Source organism: Camellia sinensis, chromosome 6 (assembly GCF_055761805.1).
Source record: "Camellia sinensis isolate YWXY chromosome 6, ASM5576180v1, whole genome shotgun sequence".
NCBI lineage: Eukaryota > Viridiplantae > Streptophyta > Magnoliopsida > Ericales > Theaceae > Camellia > Camellia sinensis.
The window spans coordinates 142194624-142216989 of record NC_138966.1 but is presented as its reverse complement, the minus strand read 5'-3'; the positions used below and the strand labels follow the sequence as shown (position 1 = coordinate 142216989).

The window sequence follows — 22366 nt, the reverse complement described above, 5'->3', positions numbered from 1 at the left end:
AGAACAAGTTGCATCTTGCAAGTTCCTTTTTTTAAATCATTACTCATGTTGTTTGGTCATAATTTTTTTTTTCTTTTTTGGTTGGGGGTTGGTTAAAATATTTTTGAAAATATAAAAATATCAAATTATACATATCAATTAATTACTTTTTTTCTCATAATTATCTATACAACTAAAAAAAATATTTCAAACAAATTTAACATTTTTTCACCTTATACAAAAATTAAAAAATCACTAAAACAAACTCAACGCAACCTTCAATATTGACTCAAATTTGAGGAAAATTATATAATAAACACCTCATCTTGAGGTATGTACTAGATATACCAATTATGATATTTGTGATCTTTTATTATGTAACATATATTCTACTTATGATATTTGTGATTTTTTTGCATTCTATTTGGATCGTGATGCGAGGTGAGAAAATAAAAGAAATTTATATTTTCTCATTATTATATTTGGATGAATAAGAAAATAAAATAATACGATTTATCATCTATTTTGTTTGAATAGAGCAAATAAGAGAAAAGGAAAAAAAGTATTGTATTTCATTTCACAAAAATAACCTTCCATATTAATTAATTATGTTTTTCATAAGGGTAATTTTGTTATTTTATAAAACTTTCATTAAACCCAATTATTTTCTCACCAAATCTCATTATTTTTTGTGAGAAACAAAACACAAGTTGGTGAGAGTCATTTCCTCACCATCTCTCATCATTTTTGAGCATTTCTTACATATTTAACCATCCAAATAAGTGAAAAGGTTTCTTATTCTCATCATTTCTTTTATTTTCTCACCAAATCTCTCAATCCAAACAAAGTATTAGCTATGAGTTAGTTATGATTTATTGTGATATTAGTTATAATTTTTAATTAAGATCAAAAACTTTTTGTTATATCTTTTGTATTGTTTGATTATGACTCAATTTTTTTTTTTTTAGTTATAATGGAAAACAATTTAGTTGTGACACTTTGTGATAATTAATAACATAACAAATATCATAATTTGCATAGAATATATATATATATATATATATATATTATATGGGTGTGTTCAAGAATAATCACAAATTTAAAAAGAAAATTGATAATAAATCCAATCTAGTAATTGTCCAGGCATTGAGTCCAGTGGAGATTTTTTATTGGTGAGAAATCCACCATTGTAAAATAATTTTGTAAGAAGTCATTTTGTTATTTTAGAAGACATTTTGGGCGTGTGTTGGTTTGTTTTTGGGAGAGTTGTTTTTGAAAAAAAATTTGTGGAGAGAGTTTAAAATTTTTTTTGAATTGTTTGGTTGTATATTTTGAAAGTAGTTTTGGATTTTGTGATGATTTGATATTTTGTTGTAATTGAGTAGATGTATGTGAGAGAAAAAGTGATTGACAAGAACAGAAGAGAGAGGAAAAGTGATTGATTGATGTATAAGAGAAGAGTGATTTTGAAATTTTTTTGAGAAAAATCTCAAACCAAACAATTTTTTGGAAATGAACTCAAAATCTCAAAAAATTCAATAAACAGATTAGTTTTATATATGATAATGAACACAAAAAGTGAAAAATTAATATATCTGAAGGAAAAACAACACAGATTTGAACCTAAACATCAATAATTTCTTGGAACTGATCAACATCAACAACTTGCTCATCAAATGGGGATTTCTGATACTAATCTTAGTTGGAGAAGGTAGTCGGCAAAATGTAATCTAACGACCATCGCTGCCGCAATCACCGCGGGTCTTGGCTAGGAGATTCCACTGAGATTGGTGGTGAAAGAGTGAGATTGGTGGTAAGGGAATCCTAGAGAATGTCTTCAGTAGCGAAATTGAACCCTTTTAAAGCAGAGTTGTTACGACCTGATGATTCGGAAGCCATGGTTAGAGTTTGAAAATGAGGGCGGTATTCAGAAGAGAGAGAGTGAGGCGGCGACGGAGGAGGGAGATCGGCTGTTGAAGAAGGCGAAGAAGGGAGATCGCCGGAGGAGAGACATGGAGCAGTGAGATACATATACAGAGAGAGAGAGACAGAGAGAGGCGAGCGATTTGGTGAGGTTTGAGTTTGGTTTCGAAATATTAGACTTTTGGATAAAAAAATTTAAAATTAAATTTATGGATCGAATGTCCAAATTTAAATGACATGTAATTGATATATATATAATATATATATATATATATATATTTCATCACACAAAACAAATTACATATTGAATTTCAATTACATCCTTTTTGGACAAATTTCACAGACTTGCCCAGGACGTTATAATAATTACACCTAGCCCCACGAGTATAGAAAAAGTATACAAGCCTTCCTTAATGGGCCTCAAAATAGATAATTTTACTTACACCACAAAATTAACTACTTACATCCTTTTTCTTTTTACACCATTCTTATAAATTTAAATTTTTAATTTAATTTTTAGGTAAATTACACTGACACCTCTTGAGATTTGTTCCGATTACATCTCACATCCTAACGTTATAGAAGTTACATTCTCACCCCTGTGGTTAATAATCTCATTTCACAAACCTTCCTACTTATATAAAAGGCAACAACTCCTAGTAGAAAAATATAATAAATTACATTGAAAAAAAAAAGTAAAGGAAAGGAAAAAAAACAAAAAAAGAAGTAAAGTAAAGAAAGAAATGAGAGAGTGTATGAATTCAACGTTTTTTTGATACCAACGTTAATTTCGTCTAAATAATTACAATAACAGGGGGTCAGTATAATTTCTCAAACGTCAAGGGACGATATGTATTAAACTCAAACCTCAGGGGGTGTAAGTGTAATTTACCCTTTATCTATCCTTATCTTTTCAAACCCAAACCCTAGCTCATACTCTTTACTTCTAATAACCAACCCGCAACTCCTTCGTTAGAAGCAACCACCCTTTTTGTCATCTCTGACCATCACAACCATCATTCCCTTACCTGCTTCTCATTTTCATAATTTTTCTTCTTATTCTTAATTTGTTTAGATCTGAAAATCTCCAGATCTCTCTCTTACTTGTTTTACGCGACGGTGGAGGGAGGCAGCGCTAGTTCGATATTAGAATGGGTGATGTGAGAGGAGATGAAAGAGAAAGAGAGAGAGAGAGAGTAGTGAGAGACGACTAAGAGAGTCACTGTTGGAGGAAGGTAGTTGGAGAGGAAAATTGTCAATAAGGTTTGGTGCCAGGCGTGGGTAATTTTGAAAAAAAAATCAGGTGTAATGAGTTTCTTCTATTTTATAAATAAAACTATCACCTCAAAACTTAGCTCCATTAACAAAAAATACAAAAAGACAAAAATACTCTCCATGTCATGTATAAAAATGCGAAAATATCATATAATTTTAACAACTACATTGACCTCCCTTACTTTTGACATTATTATTAAGATTTTCCCTTATGTTATCTATCTGTGAGAATATTTAACATAACAAGGTGATGTCAACAGCTTTCCTTGTTCATCTCTTTCTAGCAATGCAAAGGTTAAAGGATAAATTACACTAACCTTCCTTGAGGTTTTATATAATTGCAGAGACCTCTCCTATCTATTATACCCGTAAGCTCAACTACATAAAATCTCAATCCATTTTATCTCCTTCTTCTCACAAACTAACTTTATTTCTATATTGTTTCTAATTCATTTTCCTTTATTTTTCTCACATATATTTTTATAAAAAAATTCTGTCAATTTTTCTCTATTGTTTTTTCTATTATTATTTCATCAGGACCCACTTTCTATCTCCAAAAAAAACAATGTTCACCATTTCTGTCTCTATAAAAAAATAATTTACTATCTCCATCTCGTTCCATTTTCTTTCTTTTATTTTTTTCATTCTTCTTTCTATTTATTCTCTCTTTTATTTTTTTCGTAGTGTATACAACTAATAGCAACGCCACACGTGTGGTTTTGGCCAGACTTTCTTGAGGTGTCTAATAACCTTGCTTATGCTCGCCGCTTGCGCACCTCTCCTAACTATTGCCCATTTCTGAAATAATCTTTTTAGGAGGGACAATTTTACTTTGGGAGCATTGCTGATCAATGGGATGAAAAAAAAAAGTATTTACAAAAAGGTAAAAATGTTTATAATTTTAATTATTAATATTTATCAGTTTTTTGTAAATAATTCTTTTAGTTCCTACTGATTTATAATTCTCCCATTTTTTTGGGTGCTCTTTCCTTATGCTCTTTCTTTCATTTTCGTTCCTAATTTTTCTCTTTTATCACTGCTAGAGCATTGCGCGCATCGCCTAATACCATAGCAACTTACAAAACATGTATTTTTCTTTTATTTTGTAAACATATGTGTATTAAACATTTTAAAAAAAATAAACATACTAACATTTCATGTTTATTAAAAAAAAAATGAACCTATAAATATTACTAAATGTTACCTCATAAAAATCATGTGTTGCTTTTTTTAAACTTTTTGTTTATTTTTTTGCTTTTGGGAAATTTGTACTACTTATTTATACATATATGGAAAAATAATATTATTTTTTATCTTTTCACAATCCTATGCAATTCTCAAATTTTAATTTTTATCTTTAAGTCTTTCAATTTTTAGTCAATGCATATTAAAAAAATACAGGTCAATATTTCTCATCTTATTAACAAAATTTTAAAAAATGAATATAAAAGTGAAAAAAAATCTAATCCCATTATCATAACTTAAATTAAATGAAGGATCAATAAATTATTTGAAAATAATAAACTATTAAAACAATATCATTTCCTATTCCTAAAATTAAAATTGAATTTTACTTGAACGCATAAATTATTTGAAAATAATAAAATACTCAAATAATTTGTCATCTATTGCGCCTAAACTCTACATCTCCATATTTGTTTCTCTTATTTAAACTATTTTTTTATTAAATTAAATCTTAAACTTAGTTCAAATAAGAAATATGGATATTCTTTCTCACATTCATTAATGGCTGAATTTCTATTTTTTATTTATAAAAGTTGAAAAACTTATGGCAAAAAGAATGCAAAGTCAAGGTTACATTGTTGGAACAATCTTCTGTGTAAATAAAATAACTAGAAATAAACTCAAACAAAATAAATAAATAACATACCGGATTTATTTTGTCGAACCAAATAAAATTACAAGACCAAGTCGAGTGTGTGACACTCTGTCCTTAAGACAGATTCGCCCCGCTATGGTACTTACGGATGAGTGTCGTCTATCTCCCAGGATACAATGATCTTCACAAATTGTAGTATTACTCCAAACAATTTGTTCGGCGAACCAAACCTGTGTTCTAACTCTCTGAATTTTGTTCTAAAACTAAAAATGAAGAATAATGCACAAATAAAATCTGGACAGCAATTTAGACAATCTACAGACTGATTTTTCGGACCAAAAATACTGCTGGAATGATGGTATTTATAGGCACAAAATTCTGTCCCAACAGGTGTGTAAACTGCCAAACAGATATGAAACTGTTATAGGACAGATACAAATTGGGAACTGGACAGATCTGCTACTGTGCAGATTTCAATTTTCCGAAGAATTTTTTCCTGGATGTTTTTTATTCACCCCACATCTGCTGGAACAAGTCTTGTATTAATAGACCCGAACAGGTACATAAAAAGGTGAACAGATTATATTTGAAATGAACAGATGTCATTCAAATTTCAAACAATTTGCAACTGTTTCAATATATTTCAAGCCGTTGTACAGGAACAGTTATACATCTTTCAAACAATTTGAAGAAGTAGTCAAAGGAGACTAAATTCTACAGTGTTGAAATATAAATATTATTAAACTATTAGACTAGATAATCAAAATAAAGCCAATAGTATAATAGATTTAATAAAACCTGTTTGGAATATAAATATTAATCTATTTGACAAACTTTAGGAAACTACTTTAGGAATCCAAAAATTTGAATTTAGATTTAAATTAAATTCCCACACTAATTTCTTATTGAAAAAATTCAAAAGAATTTTATTAAGAAATTAATGTTAAACTTGAAAACGATGTCAACTTCCCATTCACTCATAAATGGTTTTGACATTCCGTATTCACCGTGTGACTTGCCACGCGGCAAGGAACACTTCACCTCGTCGAACCCACCCCAAACGTTGTTTGGGGTCCACCCAAATTGGGTTAAAAAAAAAATATGCCTATATAAAACCATTTTTTCCAACATACATTCACTGCAACAAAATATACCTTCAGCAATTAAAATTGGCGACTAACAAAAATTTAGTCGCCAAAAGTTGTCGAATTGGCGACCAAAAATTTTTTTAGTTGGCAAAAGTAAAATATTTAACTACTAATTTTTTTAGTCGAGGTATATTGGTTTTTGGCAACTAAAAAAAAATTAGTCACTAAAAATGACAGAATTGGCAACCCAAAAAAAATTTAGTCACCGTATATTGAGTTTTGGCTACTAAAACCATTTAGGCACCAAATGGAAAATAAAAAAGTATTTTTTACCTAAAAGTTTATTTGCAGTGACAAAAAAGAATTTTAGTCGCCGTATATTGAGTTTTGGCTACTTAACCATTTAGTTGCCGAATAAAAAATAAAAAATTATTTTTTACCTTTGGCGACCAAAATTTTGGTTGCCAAAAGTTTATTTTCTGCGACAAAAAATAATTTTAGTCGCCGTATATTGAGTTTTGGCTACTAAACCATTTAGTCGCCGAATGAAAAATGAAAATTTATTTTTTACTTTTGGCGACCAAAATTTTGGTTGCCAAAAGTTTATTTTCTACGACAAAAAAGAATTTTAGTTGCCAAAGAACTAAAATTTTTGGAGGGAGACATTTCAAATATTTTAGAGGGATTTATAAAATACTTTCAGCTACTAAAAAATTTTAGTTGCCAATAACCATCTATATAACATATCTCACACTCTCACTAAACCAAACCAAACTGTAAACAAAACTAGCGCCCTCTCTCTCTCTCTCTCTCTCTCTCCTCCCCCTCTTCAGTGTCCCTCTCCCTCTTCCTCTTCCTCTCCCTCTCTGCTGCTCCTCTCCTCTCCATCTCTCACTGCCGCTCCTCTTCGCGTTCGCCGGCAACCGAAGTACCGATTCACCTCCTTGTTGGTCACCGTCACCTGAGATCCTCTCTCTCCCTCACGACTTTGTTTTGTTGTCTCTCTTTCTTTCACCATTCACTCACAAAAACCCATAGAGCTTCACATACACGCACACACATGGGTTCTTCAAATAGTTTGTAGGTTTGATTTCTAATGCATAATACTCTATTGGGTCATTCACTTTTTGCTGTAATTCTAGCTTCCTATTAATGGCTTCCATCAATTTTTTTGGTTTTCTATTTCTCTTCGTCTATTTTGAGTTCACTTTGTTTCTTTGGTCCCCCATGAATTGTTGGTTTGGGAAGTTGTTATAGCTTTTTCATTTGGATGTCTTTGGAATGACTTCTTTGGTGGGTAGAATATGAAATTTTTTTGATAAATTATACTTATTTTCCATGAGGCTATGAATAGTGTTTCAAGGGTATTATGGTCATTTGCACATCATTTGGGCCAAATTAATAGGAGGGGGAAATCTTGACAATGCCAAAAAAAGTAAAAGAGGTTAGTGTAATTTCAGAAATCATAAGGAAGGTCCCTACAATTATGCAAAACCTCAAGGGAAGTAATTGTAATTTACCCTTTTTATCCTTATTTTTTATTGAGTTAATTACCTAAAAATCCTATTTACAAATGCTATGGTAGCTCAGGTCATATTTAAGATTTTTTGAACCAATAAATCCTATTTAGTAAAACGGAGAATATTATCAGTTTTTCCCAATTTTTAAAACTAAGAACACTATTAATTTTGCATAGCAATGTTTCAGATAATTGTTTCACTAACTGATAAAAAAACAGAGTATGAGAATACATGTTTTTGAGCTTCTACTTATTGGTTTGATTCAACTATCCAATAAAACCGAGAACATTAACAGTTTTCTCCAATTTTAAAATTGAGAATATTATCAGTTTTTTTATTTTTAATTTTTTTTCCCAGTTTTGCACATCAATGTTCCATCATCATGTCCTTTTTATAGACACAAAATTTTCAGTTTTGCACAAAAAAATAATTCAATTTTTCAATTTTTTCAAAAAACACATAATTTTTTTTTTTTAGTTTTTTCAATTTAAAAGTTGATATTTTAAAGTTTTGAAAATCAAAATATATGTCAAATCATCGTGTTCCTTTATAGATAATCATAAATGATGAACAATTATTATTTTAAGGGTAATTCTGACAATTAAAAATTTAATGGGATTTAAAAGTCCAAAAAATCTTAATTAAGATTTCATGGAGTATAAGTTCATAAATTAGAATTTGTGTGTAAATGTCCTTTTTTATTCTTTCCAGACTACTTGAGTTAGATATGGTAAGAGGTCACTTGTTGATTTTTTTTTCAAGGTTATTTTAGAGAAAAAGAGTAAATGAATGAAGTTATTATAACTTTTAGTTTAGACGAATAAAGTGATATGAAATAATAGATAGATGGGAAAGAAAGTATAATTTGCCCAAAATCAGTATATAACAAGAAGTGGGTTTTGGAAAAGGGAGAGACAGAGAAAAGAATAAGAAAAATAAGAGTATCATTTTAGGTATAGTTCCCAAAATTTGAGATATTATGCGGGAAGAATGTCAATTTTTCATGGGAGTCTGACCCAAAGGTCCAAGCCCAACATATCATACCCCATTTAGACCCAAAACAAATTTAATACTCCATTAAGTCCTCAAATTAACAATAAGACGAAAATACCCACAATATATCATCCAATTTACACGCGCGCAACCATCTCCCACGTCCCCATCATCTCAGTCCGATCAGTACACTGTCACGTCTCCGCCGCTCAAAATCGACTCCTCAGTCCTCCATCTCTCTTCCGTTCAACTCCATCCCCTCTGAAACCCTAACCCTAACCAGAAAACGTAACCGTTCATCTTCATCACCCACAATCATCTCAGTCTGATCAGTACACTGTTACATCTCCGCCGTTCGAAATCGCATTCTCAATCCTCTATCTCTCCTCCGTTCGACTCCATTCCCTCTGAAACCCTACCCTCACCACAAAACCAAACCGTTCATATTCTCCAATCGGCGACTCTCAACAACACGAAGAACCATCACCACTCTGAAGAGATTTCATAGTTCCTGACTTCCGATTCACAAAAATGGGGAAAAAAAGTAACATCTCTCTTCACCTATTCATTATTTTTCATTCACATTTGTACATCATTCTTTCATATTTCGTATATACACATTTTACATACTTCCAAATGTATAAACCCTCTTTTATATATAGTCCCCTGTTTTTCAACATTCTAAACACTGTTTTTACACATTTAACACCTTATTCTTATTCTTGTTGTTCAATATTGGCTTCTCTTATTCTTATTTTTGAATTTTTAATCTTCTTGTTGTTATTGTTGCTTTTTACAAAATACAATGGGCTGTTCCTATTGTTCATACTGTTTCCTTATAAAAACTGCAACATCACAGTGTTTCATTTCATCACTATACAAGTAACATATCTAAATTTATTCAAACTGCAAATGAAACTGCAAAATTACACAGTTTAATCACTACTCAAAACAAATAGCTAACTTATTATAAAGTGCAAATCAAACTGTCAAATTATACAGTTTCGTAACTGTTACCAACAAAATACATATAACTTCATATTAAACTGCATATAAAACTTCAAAATTATACAGTTTTGTCACTATATTAGTCATACCCTGCTGTCACTTTCATTTTTTCAGAAACAACTGTTGGAAGATATTGGAAGAAACAAACCCATATGCCCACAAATCCAATCAGGGATTTAACCATCTCCCCTTTTGAATGTCCATCTCCTGTATCCACTAAAATGCCACCACCATCTCCCCATCCACAAAAAACCAAACCACCACACCCAAAAACAACCAAACCCAACAGACCCCACCAAAAAACCCACAAAACAACCACACCACCTACAAGAAAAAGCCCAAGAACTACACCACAGACCCCACCCACCCAACAAACACCAACCACACCTCCAACCACAACAAAAACAAACAAAAGAAAGCCAACAAAAAACCAAGAAGCTCCTCCAACCAAAAAAAGAAAGCTCCAAGAAAGCCAATCAACTCCCAAAACAAAAACCAATGCATCAAAAGAAAAAAAAGCAGCAGTCCCTGCAAAGAGAGTCCAGCAATTTAATTATCGTTCCAACATCGGAACGGTAATCAAACTATTGAAGGGGGTCAAATTCACAAAAGCCCAATAGACAGAGCTGCAAAAAACCCCTTTTTGGCCCCTTATAAATGCTCTCTCCTCAACACAACTGAAGGCCTCTTGGTGCAAATGCTACAATTCCATTGTAGCAGAAATGACAACACTCTACAACAAAAGAAAAAGATCATTTGTACTTGGCAAAAAGGAAATGAAACTCAGAAGCAGTGATGTCAAGCTCATTTTTGGTATCGACTGTGAAGAAGACAACATCACCACCAAATCCTATGCAAGACCAAAGGATTTTGAGCTTCCATTTTACAAACGAAGATGCAAATCAGTCAAGAGATTGGATGACAAGTCTTTGACCAAAATGTTTCAACAAACAAAAAAAGGAAAATCAACCAATGATCGTCAAGATCTTGCAAGGGTAATCACCCTTTACTTGTGCTTGAAACTTCTCATGCCCACAACAGGCCATACACTCAGTTGGAATTTCCTCAACTATGTTGACAATCTCAACAACATCAAGAAGTACAATTGGGTTGAGGCAATAAAAGACACACTGATGAATTCAATGGCAAATGCAAACAACAACCCAAGGCATGTCACTGGATGCATCATGTTACTCTTGGTAAACACATTACTCAACTACTTCCCACAAAAATATCAAACATCCACCTATTTCTAACTATCTAACATATTTCAACTTTTTTTTTTTACAGTACTGGTACTGTGAGCACAGTAAACTCCTCCGACCATCCAACAAAGAAGGCTTCCCAAGGTTTATGAAATGGAACCTTGGCAAAATGTACTCCAAGTGGAAACACATCAGCCTTGCTCACTTTGAAAAGGTATTCAAACTCTTCTATACTATCATAGCACAAATCTATTAAACACTCCTTTCATATTCATTGTAGTACAAATCATATTATGAAACTGTGAAAATTTTCAGTTTCAAAGCACACACTTCTTTAACATCACTCATGTTATGAAACTGTAACATTTTTCAGTTTCAAAAAACATATTTCGACACTTAACCCACATTACTCACAGTACAACTCATCTTATGAAACTGGCCAAATTTACAGTCTTACTGATATATGCCACATTGTTCCAATGTAGGTTAACCAAAGTGCTTTAACCCCAACTGAACAAGAAATACAGTTATTGCATATCAATCAAAGCACATCAACAGACTCTTCAGCAAAGAAACAAGACCACAAAAAGGACAATAAGCAAAAAAAGTAAACAAAAACAACAAAAAAGAAGACTTCTAGACAGTGATGAGGATGACTTTCTCGAAGAAGAACATCATTCAGAATCAGAATCACAATCAGAACAAGAAGAACAACAAAAAAAAAAAAAAAGAAAAGAAAGCAAAAACCACAAGAAGAACTAGAAAGTGATGAACAAGAAGAAAAGAGTGATGATGAAAAAAATCAAGTGACTGATGAAGAAAAAACTGAAGAAGAAGAAGAAGAAACTGAAATTGAAGAAGAAACTGAAGAAAAAGAAGAAAAAGAAGAAGAACCTGATGAACAACAAGACAATGACAAAGCAGAAGAAAGACAACAAACAAAACGTGATCAACAAGAAGACCTTGATGAAGAAGAAGACCAACAACAAGAACAAGAAGAACAACAAACAAACCAACAAGAAGAAGTCAATGAACAAGAACTGACAAACCAACAAGAAGAACTGCAAGAGAAATCTGACATATTTCATGCACAAGGTAAACTATTGTCTAATACTAAAGCATACTGCAAAATTTCATTAAACTAACCAAAACACAATCCGACATTTTTATAGGTCATGACCAACCACAAACACCAACCAAAGAGGACGACAAGGACAAGCTCATATCAGCCATGAGAGCACAAATGCAAGAAATGGAACAAAAATTCATGGCTGAATTGCATAAAAAAGAAGATCAATTGAAGGAAATGTCCACCAAAAAAACTAACAGTCCCCAACAAAGATCCATGGTCAAGAGAATCAAACAAAAATCAAGAAAACAAGCACATGACCCAGATTTTGAATACCAACCAATGACCAAACCCAAAGAAGATGCAAGAAACAAGACACAAACTGCTACTGATGTACCCAAACCAACACAGGGTACCGATGAAGAAAAAGAGAAGAAGAATGACAACAAAAAAGAGGGTGCTCATGAAGCAAAACAACAACAGAAAGAAAAGATGCAAGAACATATTGGCCAAGAGAAAGCAGTTGCTGCTGAAACAAACCCAAAAGAGCATGCCAATCAAAAGAAGACAAAACTTCAAGTATTGGAAAGTGATGATGATTTCCAGGAAGAATCAATCCCAAACAAGCCACTCGCCATTTCATGCCGCAAAACAAACAAGGTTTGGCATAGCCTATCCAAAAAAGACCAAGACCAAATTCAACTCATCAACAACACACAATCAAGTGCTTGTGTCTGGTCTGGCAGCGAAGATGAAAACTGCGTATACTTTTCAGATATATGCAGATTGACCAACAGGGAACCCTTATATGGGAATGTAGGTCTCCAACTGCACAATTTTACAGTTTCTGTACATATTCAATAACCTATTCCGCAAACCTAACACATTCTCATATATAACATGTTTCAGGTCATTGATGCCTTCTCAGAAAAGCAATTGGCACTCCAACCAACCATTGAAGAATTTGAGAAAAACGATCTAGTCTTTGCAAGCAATCCATATGCAGGAAGGTCTTACATTTTCTCAACACTCATCAATGTAAGCAAAACTTAACATACCTTACAACTGCAAAATTTTCTACTTTCTCAACATGTATTACTACATAGTTTTATAACATATTTCAAACATATATATAACTTACAGACTCCACTACAAAACCAAGATCAAGCACTGAGAGAAAAACTGATGGACAGCCATTTTCCAGAAGCAATGAAAAACAGATATATCCATTTCCCAATCAACCATGACAACCATTGGACAATTGTGGTCTTTGACAATGCTGATGGAATATGGAGACACTATGACTCTTTGAGACCAGCAAAAGATTGCCACAACAAGCACTTTGAAATTGCAAAGCAAATTGTAAGTTAAAATAAAATTTCATACTTAGTTCCATTCCTTTACAAACATCTCAACTCATCACTATAACTAACAAAAATACCCACTAACTATTTTGTAGCAACAACATCAACTGAGATGGAATAAAGCATTACTCAACAAACAGGGAAACATGTTATCATCTCAAGAGTGCGAGACAGAAATTGCGTCAATTGAGGAATGCCCACAACAAACCCCACACTCGTAAGATACAAAATCCATAAACTAACCTTCCAATATGCTAAATTTTGCAGTTTCACCTAACTAATTAACTTCATCTCAAACACTGCAGGAATGATTGTGCAATCGCCGTCTGCAATGTTATCAACCAATATCTCAACTGGCAACCTGTGCAGAAAAAACTTCGTCCAACTGAGTGGGTCAAATTTCGAGCACAAATCATCAATCAATTCCTCAATGATAAGAACCGATCCTGGAAACTCGAGCACTACGAAATGTTGACAAAACATACCAAACCATAGAAACAATGAACAAACTTCTTGACAATACAAATATTCAAGGGAACATATCTTTGTACCTTTTTTTTTATTTTTTTTATTTTTCTTTTTTAACATGTGACAAGTACTTTATATACTTTTGGGAATGATCTTTTTCTGGTTATTATGGTTATGGTGAAAATGATTGATGTTGTTGTTGCTCTTCTTCTTGTTATTATTATTGTGGTTCTTCTTCTGATTGTTTGTCTACTTGTTTGTGGTTGCATATATTTTCATACAGTAAAGGTTGTTTCTAATAATTCTTCAAACTGCAAAATTTTGCAGTTTCATCAGCTTGTTTCTAATAATTTTTAAAACTGCAAAATTATGCGGTTTCATCAGATTGTTTTTAATAATTCTTAAAACTGCAAAATTATACAGTTTTCTCGTTATGAAATATGAACTGCATTTCCATATTATACTGTTTCAATAAGAAATTTTCAACAACCTTCTCTGCATTCCATAAAAATTAAAAACAAAATCAGACTGTTACAAAACAACATCAATAAGTAAAGAACACATCAACAAACAAAAAGCAATTCAACCAACTTTATTCATTACTTCCATAATACCAAGTATCACATTTTTTATTATCATAATTCCTCAAATTCAAATACAAATCCAAAAGAATAGATTGTGGCCTCAAATAGCAGCCTTGCACGTCTTCTTATTGTGATTCTCATATTTCAAGCACCTCTCACACTTGATTTGCTTCACATTCTCACCCCTAGAAGGTATCCTCTTCTTCTTGTTCCGCCCGGGCTGCTTCTTCGTTATAGGAGGTTTGATAACCGAACTACTGGCACCATCAAAGTCAAATCTCTCACTTGAAGGCACTGGATAAACAGATTCCTTGTATGACTCTTTAAAACAATCTACATGAAAAAAAGGATCAATGAAACCATACACATCTCTACCACTACTACGCAAAGCATGCACAACATGACAACAAGGAAAACCATTCAATTGCCATTCATGGCAAGAACAAGTCTGTCTACCAATATCAACATAAAAAGAAATAGAAGAATGAACCTCAAGCACAGTATCACTAGCAACAATCACATCCCAAGACTTAGCTAGCTCCAAAGAGTCCACCAACTTTTTTTCCATAACTGGACACAATTTCGTAGTCCATCTTTTAGATTCAGCTCTTCTATCCGACAATTGAGTCATGATTTGAACCCTAATCATATCAACCATACAAGTAATAGGCAACTCACGGGCCCCACCAATCCAATTATTGTAAGACTCGGCAGCATTAGATGACATCTCACTATATCGTTTCCCTCTAAAAAATGCATTGGCCCACTTATCATTTTGCAAACCATCCAACATACTATCAACTCTACCATTCCCAGCAATACGCCTCAATTTCTCCATATAATGTTGGAAAGAAGCAACCGTTGGCGCATAAGCACATTTAGCTAATATTTTCATCAAACACAGCTTATAGTTAGTACGAAGTCCCTCCAATTTGTCAATTAAATTTCTCTTCAAATGATTCAAGCAATAAGCATGATGTGCATTGGGGAAAACCACTGAAAGAGCGTCTAGCAATCCATGTTGACGGTCCGACACAAAAGTCAATCTCCGGCCTGAACCAACAGCCTTCAACAATTGACTTAAAAACCATATCCAATTATCTTGATTTTCAGCGTCAACAATCGCAAAAGCCAAAGGAAACAAACCTGCAAACAAAACCACATGAAACTGCAAAAATTAGCAGACTCACAATACAATAACACACTGACAAACTAAACCAATACTAACTGCAAATAAATACATACCTTGATTACCATCCTTTGATGTTGCTGCAAGAAAATGCCCCTTGTAACGCCCCTTCAAAAATGTACCATCAACAAACAACAACGGACAACAAAATTGAAAGCCATACAAACATCCACGAAATGCCACAAACAACCTCCGAAAACACCCACTACTTTCATCCACATCTAATTCAAACACACTTCCCGGATTCGTTCTCATAGCCGTCTCAAGGTACCATCGAAGTTGGTCAAAAGAAGTTTCAAAATCACCAAACAACCCACCTCTTGCCTTATCAACTCCTAACTATACAACCCGATAAGAAACATCTATACCATATTGCTTCTTCAACTTTTTTTTAACTTCAATAGGACGAGTCAACGGATTATCACTAATATCATTTTGCACAATATCACACACAAGTCTAGAACCAACCATTTTGCTACAAGATCTACGAGCAACAACCCCACAAGTATGCACATTATCCAACTTCATTATAAAAAAAACACCAGAATCCATCAACACCCTTCCATACACAAACCATTTACAACCCGTAGACGACTTCATCATACATTCAGCGGTTACTCTTGTTGCATCGTTCTTCAAATAATTCACTGCAAAACCACACTCAACTGCATACTTAGCCAATGCAATGCGGAACCCCGGCACTCCACCTTCAAATTCTTGACCAACACTATGTATAATCCCCTTCCAACTAGCAGACAACAAAACTCTCTCTGGTTCTGGATAAAAACTACGCAACAAACCACCAACATCATCACAATCATTCACAAAAGAACTCTCACAAGTTACAGAATCAATCCTACAAGAATTACCATCATCAACCTCCACAACTCTCTTATCCCCCACAATAACATCAACAACATGACAACCACTACCACCTATCATTGACAGCATATTCCCCAAATCGTCATCACATTCAACAATACAATTAGAATATCCAGGAACAGAGAAAAATAAACAAAAGTTACCAACACTCAACTCCTTGAACTTCGCACATATTTTCTCAACAACTTCATCATAACTACATCCCTCACTAATCTTAATAGCAGCACAACAATTACTGTATTTGCACATTAACATGAAACACCGCTCCATACTACAAAATCACAAACCAACAAACAATTGTTCACAGATTCCAAACTGCAAAATTATACAGTTACAACATATCAATACCAACAGTGCACAATTTACAATTCCAAATTGCAAATTTATACACTTACAACATATCAGTATCAAAACACTAGAATTCACAATTCCAAAATACAACTTCAAACACATTACACTATACGACAAACAAAATCAACAAAATCAAAATCAAACAAACAAAATTCGCCAAACACAAACCACATATCACGCAAATTTGCTTTCTATATATACATACATATATATCGACAAATACAAACCACATACACACACAGACATATATATATATATACATATATATGTATATCTATGTATCGACAGATACATACATACGCATACATATATCTATCACCAGAGAGAGAGAGAGAGAGAGAGAGAGAGAGAGAGAGAGAAAGAGAGACAACGTACGTAGATATCGCCTGTACACAGAGATTCAAATCGCACAACCAGATCCACCTCACAGCACAATGAGATCGACCACACAGCACAATGAGATCGCCACAACGAAGAGAAATCGAGATCGCAGAGACGAAGATTTGATTTCCTTTTTTTAAACGGAGCAAAAATTTGATTTTTCACGTATATATAGATCTCAAAACAAAGGGTAATACAGTCATTTAAAAATACGAAAATAAAAAATGGGACCTCTGGGTATAAAACTTAAAAAACTGTGGACCTATTGATCTATTAAAAATAAATTGGGATTAGAAGGGAAATAGATCCCCTACATAGGACTGCATGGTAATTTTCCCATTTTTGATTAATTTATTGACGAATATAGAAGGTTAATGGTGCTAAAATGACATTGAGTGACACTTCAATATAGAAAATCAATAGTATAAAATGTAATTTATCTTATAGTTAATAAAAATGATATATAAATTCACTTTTTCTATACTAATTTTTTAGACTTAATGATGTGTAAAAATAATAATTGATTGATAATTAGAAAATATATAAAAGAGAGAGAGAGAGATATTGTAATAGACTGCCATATAATTGAGTCTAACTTTTGGGTTAAAGGAAAAGTGCTCTACAAATGTAAGGGAATTAGGGGTGAGCATGGTTCGGATTAGTTCGGTTTGAGATAAAACTAGGACAAGTCCATTTTCTACAATTCTATAAAAATTGAAACCAAACTAATCCATTTAAATTATGGAACCAATCCAAACCAATCCATTTTAACAGGATTTGGCTAGGTTTGGTATCACAGTTTCATATAATCTGTTCACAAAGAAAAATTATGTAACATTTTTATTTCAACATTAATCTACCCACATGATTTTTCGAAACATAAACATGCATATTATTCTACCATTAACTTAAATAAATATAATATCTAGTAAATAAACATATTGTTTAATATGTAGCAAGTATAAAACTCCCATCAAACAAACATTTTGTATGTAGCAACAACAATTACAAAATTAAAATTAAAAAAAAAAAACAAGAATAGCAACAATAACAGTACTGTTGTTGTAAAGTTGGTTTTATATAAAAGAGAGTAGGATTGTATGCATACACCCTAGTATGTATATGGTTTAAATTATATACGGTCCAGCTTTCTAATTCGGAACAGTGAACTATAATTCAGAATCGATTCACGGAGACTAGTTTCTCAATTTTCCAAACCAAAACCAAACAATAGATTCAAAAAACCAAACAAAACCTACCAAATTGAACTAAACTGGCTTGATTTGTGGGTTTTATAGTTTCCTTGCTCAATCATAGAGGAAATCTATATTAAACATAAATCTGAAGGGTGTTGATGTAATTTACCCTAAGCTATTTTAGGGTTATAGTTCCTTTTGGGAGTCCAGATCCTCTGCGGTGTTTCTCTGCAGTGCTCCCTGTAGTGCCTCCAAAACGACGTCGTTTTGGAGACAAAGTTTAAAAAAGAAAAGAAAAAGGAAATCAAAACCTGAAGGAAGCAGAGAGAGAAGAACGAACAAAGAAGAAGAAAAATGAAGGAACAGAGAAGAGAGAGAACACTAACTCGACCCCCTCCACCTTAACCACCCACCACTGTGACCCCTATAGCCAGTGCCCTCTAGTATCTTCTCTCCCACCGTCACTAGCATCACCGCCGTGAGCCACCTTCTCTCTCGAGCGGCGGTGGTGAAAACCTTATCGATTTTAGAGGCTTCGGCAATAGTGGTGGCGTGAGAGTTTTTCGACGAGGAAGGCCGACCACGTACATCGACAACCGACGAGACCCAGATCCTTGGAAAAAATCTACCATACATGAAAGTGGTTTTCATTTCATGTATGGTATATAAAAAAATGTGAATCATTAGATTTAGATAGGATGAATGCTAGTCATTGGATGAATAGGTAGTAAAAGTAGATAGAAAAAGTAGGGTGGTTTTTTAAAAAGTATAGTGGTTTTAGTGTCACGACCCAAACCCAATACCCAAAGGTTCGACGTCGCAACAAGATAATAAAAATAAAATAATTCTAAAATTTTTGTAGTAGTAGTAGTAGCGCAAGCGGATAAATTAAAATAAAATAAATGGGTACCAAAAATTTTAGTGAAAAGAAAATAGTCATATGGGCTTCATTTTATTACAAGAGTCCGACCATAAATATAGATAAGGAAAAAAAAACACCGCGGTTCATTTCCAATCCCAATCCTGCTAAATCTCATCACCTGAAAGAGATAACAACTATAAACACATGGTAGAGTGAGAAATATTATACAGCGAGCACGAGGGTCCAAACAAAACCCATGGATAATTATTAGACTAAACAAAAATTAGTTTGGTAACTGAAATACATAACTAATTTTAACTAACAGAAGTAGAATATGAAAATCATATAAGCAAATAATCATAACCACGGTACAAAACATAACAGAACAGCGGTCACTGGAGTGACAATCAGAAAAGGGTTCAATGGATTCATGACAAACAAAGGACCACAAAGCGGCCAAACAGGGGCCAACGATTATTTAAGTCCTCCAAGGCATGAGACTCCCGTGGTGGTACTTATAGAAAATTATTGTTTATAAAATTATTGTCAAATAATTAAAAAAATTATACAAACATATCCATAGGTTTCATTTTAAACAAATAGAGTTCAGAAAATCATCCATGTAATTGAAATATTAATATAATTTATAAAACATAAATTGCGTAAAATAAATTATGATAACTCAAAACATACGTAAAATATATTATGATGACTCAAGATATAATATAACTCATCTTAAGATTACTTCTAAATTAGCCTTGACTCACTCTCCGTTTTCCGTTTCCCTTTCTTTGTTTATCAACTTTCATTCCCTACTATTAATTTTAACGCCTTAGCTTATATTTTCGTTCTTTATGCTGCAACCTATTTACAGTTGGTGAGGCCTCACTAATTTTTTTGCCGTGTGGTAGTTTTAAGCCACATGTCCCATAGGTGTTTTCACTGCCTATTCCTCTGTGTCCCTACTTTGATGATTAGACCAACCTATAAGGCCATATTCACCACCCTATATGCTAGGGTGGTGACAAAACTTCGCACCAAATTATTTATTTATTTTTATTTTGTTAAACTTTGATTTAATTCTAATTGTACATGGTATTTAGTTAAACAATTAGGGTGTCACATTTCTCCCATCCTAAATAGAAGTTTGTCCTCAAACTTAACGTACCTTGTTTTTTGAAGAGGTATGGGTATTTGGCTCGCATTTGATTCTCTGTTTCCCATGTTGCTTCTTCGACATGATGATTTCTCCATAACATTTTTACAAGAGGTATAATTTTGTTTCACAGGACCTGATCACGACAATCGAGAATCTGCACAAGTTGTTCTTCATAAGAGAGGTCTTCTTGAACGTCCAGGTTCTCATAATCAACAATATGCTCTAGATCTTGAAGATACCGTCGAAGCATCGAAACGTGAAAACACATTGTGGACATTGGACAGTTCGGGTGAAAACGCAAGGCGATATGCCACAGGACCAATCCTTTCTAGTATCTCGAATGGCTTGATGTAACGTGGGTTTAACTTTCCTCGTTTTCCAAATCGGATAACCCCTCTTGTTGGTGAGATCTTTAGGAACACATGATTGCCTATTTGAAATTCTAAGTCTCATCTCCGTGTATCTGCATAGCTTTTCTGGCAGCTTTGGGTAGTGCAAATTCGTTGTTGGATGAGTTGAATTTTTTTACTTGTAATTTGCACAATTTCGGGTCCTAGCAGTTTCTTGTCTCCGACTTCCGTCCAACACAGAAGTGATCGACATCTTCTTCCATACAGTGCCTCGTATGGTGCCATACCAATGTTTGCATGATGGCTATTATTATAGGCAAACTCCACCAAAGGTAGGTGATCGTCCAAATTACCTTTGAGGTCTAGCACACACGCACATAACATATCTTCCAAGGTCTGAATTGTTCTTTTAGATTGCCCATCAGTTTGTGGATGATAAGCTGTGCTAAACGTCAAAGTGGTTCCCAATGTTTCTTGTAATTTGCTCCAGAAGTGAGACACGAACCGGGGGTCTCTATCAGATACAATTGAAATTGAGGTGTCGTGTAACCGAATGATTTCCTTAATGTATAGAGCGATGAACTTAGTAAGGGAATATGTGATTCTGATTGGTAGAAAATGCGCTGACTTCGTTAATCGATCTACGATAACCCATATTGCATCATTCTTCGAGACTAATTGCGGTAACCCGACCATGAAGTCCATAGTAATGTGCTCCCATTTCTATTCAGGAATAGGGAGTGGTTGCAACATTCCTGCAAGTCTCTGATTTTCTGCTTTAACTTGTTGACAATGTAGGCATTTGGAGACGTGGCTTGCTATGTCTTTCTTTATTCCTGTCCACCAGAAGCGCTTCTTCAGATCGTGATACATCTTCGTATTGTCAGGGTGGATCGCAAACCTCGAGCTATGAGCTTCTACCAATGTCTTTTTCTTGAGTTCTGGAAGGTCAGGTACGCAAATTCGATTATGAAATTTTAGCATCCCATTGCTTATCGTGAAGTTAAGGTCAAGCGTGCTTCTTTGCTCCTCGTACTTTTTCTTAAAAAGTTTGTCTTCGCATTGGCATGCTCTAATTTTTTTAATCAACTCGGGTTCCACGATTATGTTGGCAAGCAGTTCATTGATCTTGCGGGGAACGAGGGTACATGCCAAACTTCTAGTAATCTTTCGATTTAACGCGTCTACTACCACGTTAGCTTTGCCTAGATGGTGATGGATCTCCACATCGTAGTCCTTTATAAATTCTAGCCATTGTCGTTGTCTCATATTCAGTTCCTTCTGTGTAAACAGATATTTGATACTCTTGTGATCTGTGTGAATTTCGCAGGTTACTCCGTAGAGATAATGATGCCAGATTTTGAGGGCAAAGGTTACTGCGGCTAATTCTAGATGGTGGGTCAGGTAGTTCTTCTCGTGGGTCTTTAGTTGACGTGAGGCATATGTAATGACCTTCTTATTTTTCATAAGAACACAACCCAAACCATTGTATGAGGCATCACTATAAATTACAAACCCTTCTGTTTCCACGGGGAGTGCTAGTATAGGAGCCCTCACGAGTCTATTCTTCAATTCTTGGAAGCAACGTGTCACGACCCGAACCCGCCCCCATGGGTTAAGGACGTAACCGGCCAGTAATCCTAAGATTACCTACGGCCTCAAACCAAAACAGACTTAACA

At 33.8% G+C, this 22366-nt stretch overlaps 2 protein-coding genes across 2 annotated transcripts; one reads left to right on the top strand and one right to left on the bottom strand.

The window, feature by feature from the left end:
* Nucleotides 1–12062: 12062 nt before the first annotated feature.
* Nucleotides 12063–13759, top strand: LOC145793649 (uncharacterized). Its single transcript, XM_082876516.1, has 5 exons — nucleotides 12063–12716; nucleotides 12810–12910; nucleotides 13121–13262; nucleotides 13360–13481; nucleotides 13570–13759. The coding sequence occupies exons 1-5, from the start codon at nucleotides 12063–12065 to the stop codon at nucleotides 13757–13759; spliced, it is 1209 nt and encodes a 402-aa protein (XP_082732642.1).
* Nucleotides 13760–14416: 657 nt separating this feature from the next.
* On the bottom strand, nucleotides 14417–15760 carry LOC145793648 (uncharacterized). Its single transcript, XM_082876515.1, has 4 exons — nucleotides 15673–15760; nucleotides 15219–15462; nucleotides 14807–15062; nucleotides 14417–14764 (listed from the first exon to the last, which is right to left on the bottom strand). The coding sequence occupies exons 1-4, from the start codon at nucleotides 15758–15760 to the stop codon at nucleotides 14417–14419; spliced, it is 936 nt and encodes a 311-aa protein (XP_082732641.1).
* Nucleotides 15761–22366: the final 6606 nt, after the last annotated feature.

Excerpts from the sequence above, each read along its gene's own strand:
- LOC145793649 (XM_082876516.1), top strand. The coding sequence starts at position 12,063 with ATGAGAGCACAAATGCAAGAAATGGAACAAAAATTCATGGCTGAATTG. Across the intron at positions 13,263-13,359 it reads TTGAAATTGCAAAGCAAATT|CAACAACATCAACTGAGATG; the intron begins GTAAGTTAAAAT and ends ACTATTTTGTAG. Across the intron at positions 13,482-13,569 it reads CCACAACAAACCCCACACTC|GAATGATTGTGCAATCGCCG; the intron begins GTAAGATACAAA and ends CAAACACTGCAG.
- LOC145793648 (XM_082876515.1), bottom strand. The coding sequence starts at position 15,760 with ATGAGAACGAATCCGGGAAGTGTGTTTGAATTAGATGTGGATGAAAGT. Across the intron at positions 15,463-15,672 it reads GTTTGTGGCATTTCGTGGAT|GTTTGTTTCCTTTGGCTTTT; the intron begins GTTTGTATGGCT and ends TTTTGTTTGCAG. Across the intron at positions 14,765-14,806 it reads CTAGTGATACTGTGCTTGAG|ACTTGTTCTTGCCATGAATG; the intron begins GTTCATTCTTCT and ends ATTGGTAGACAG.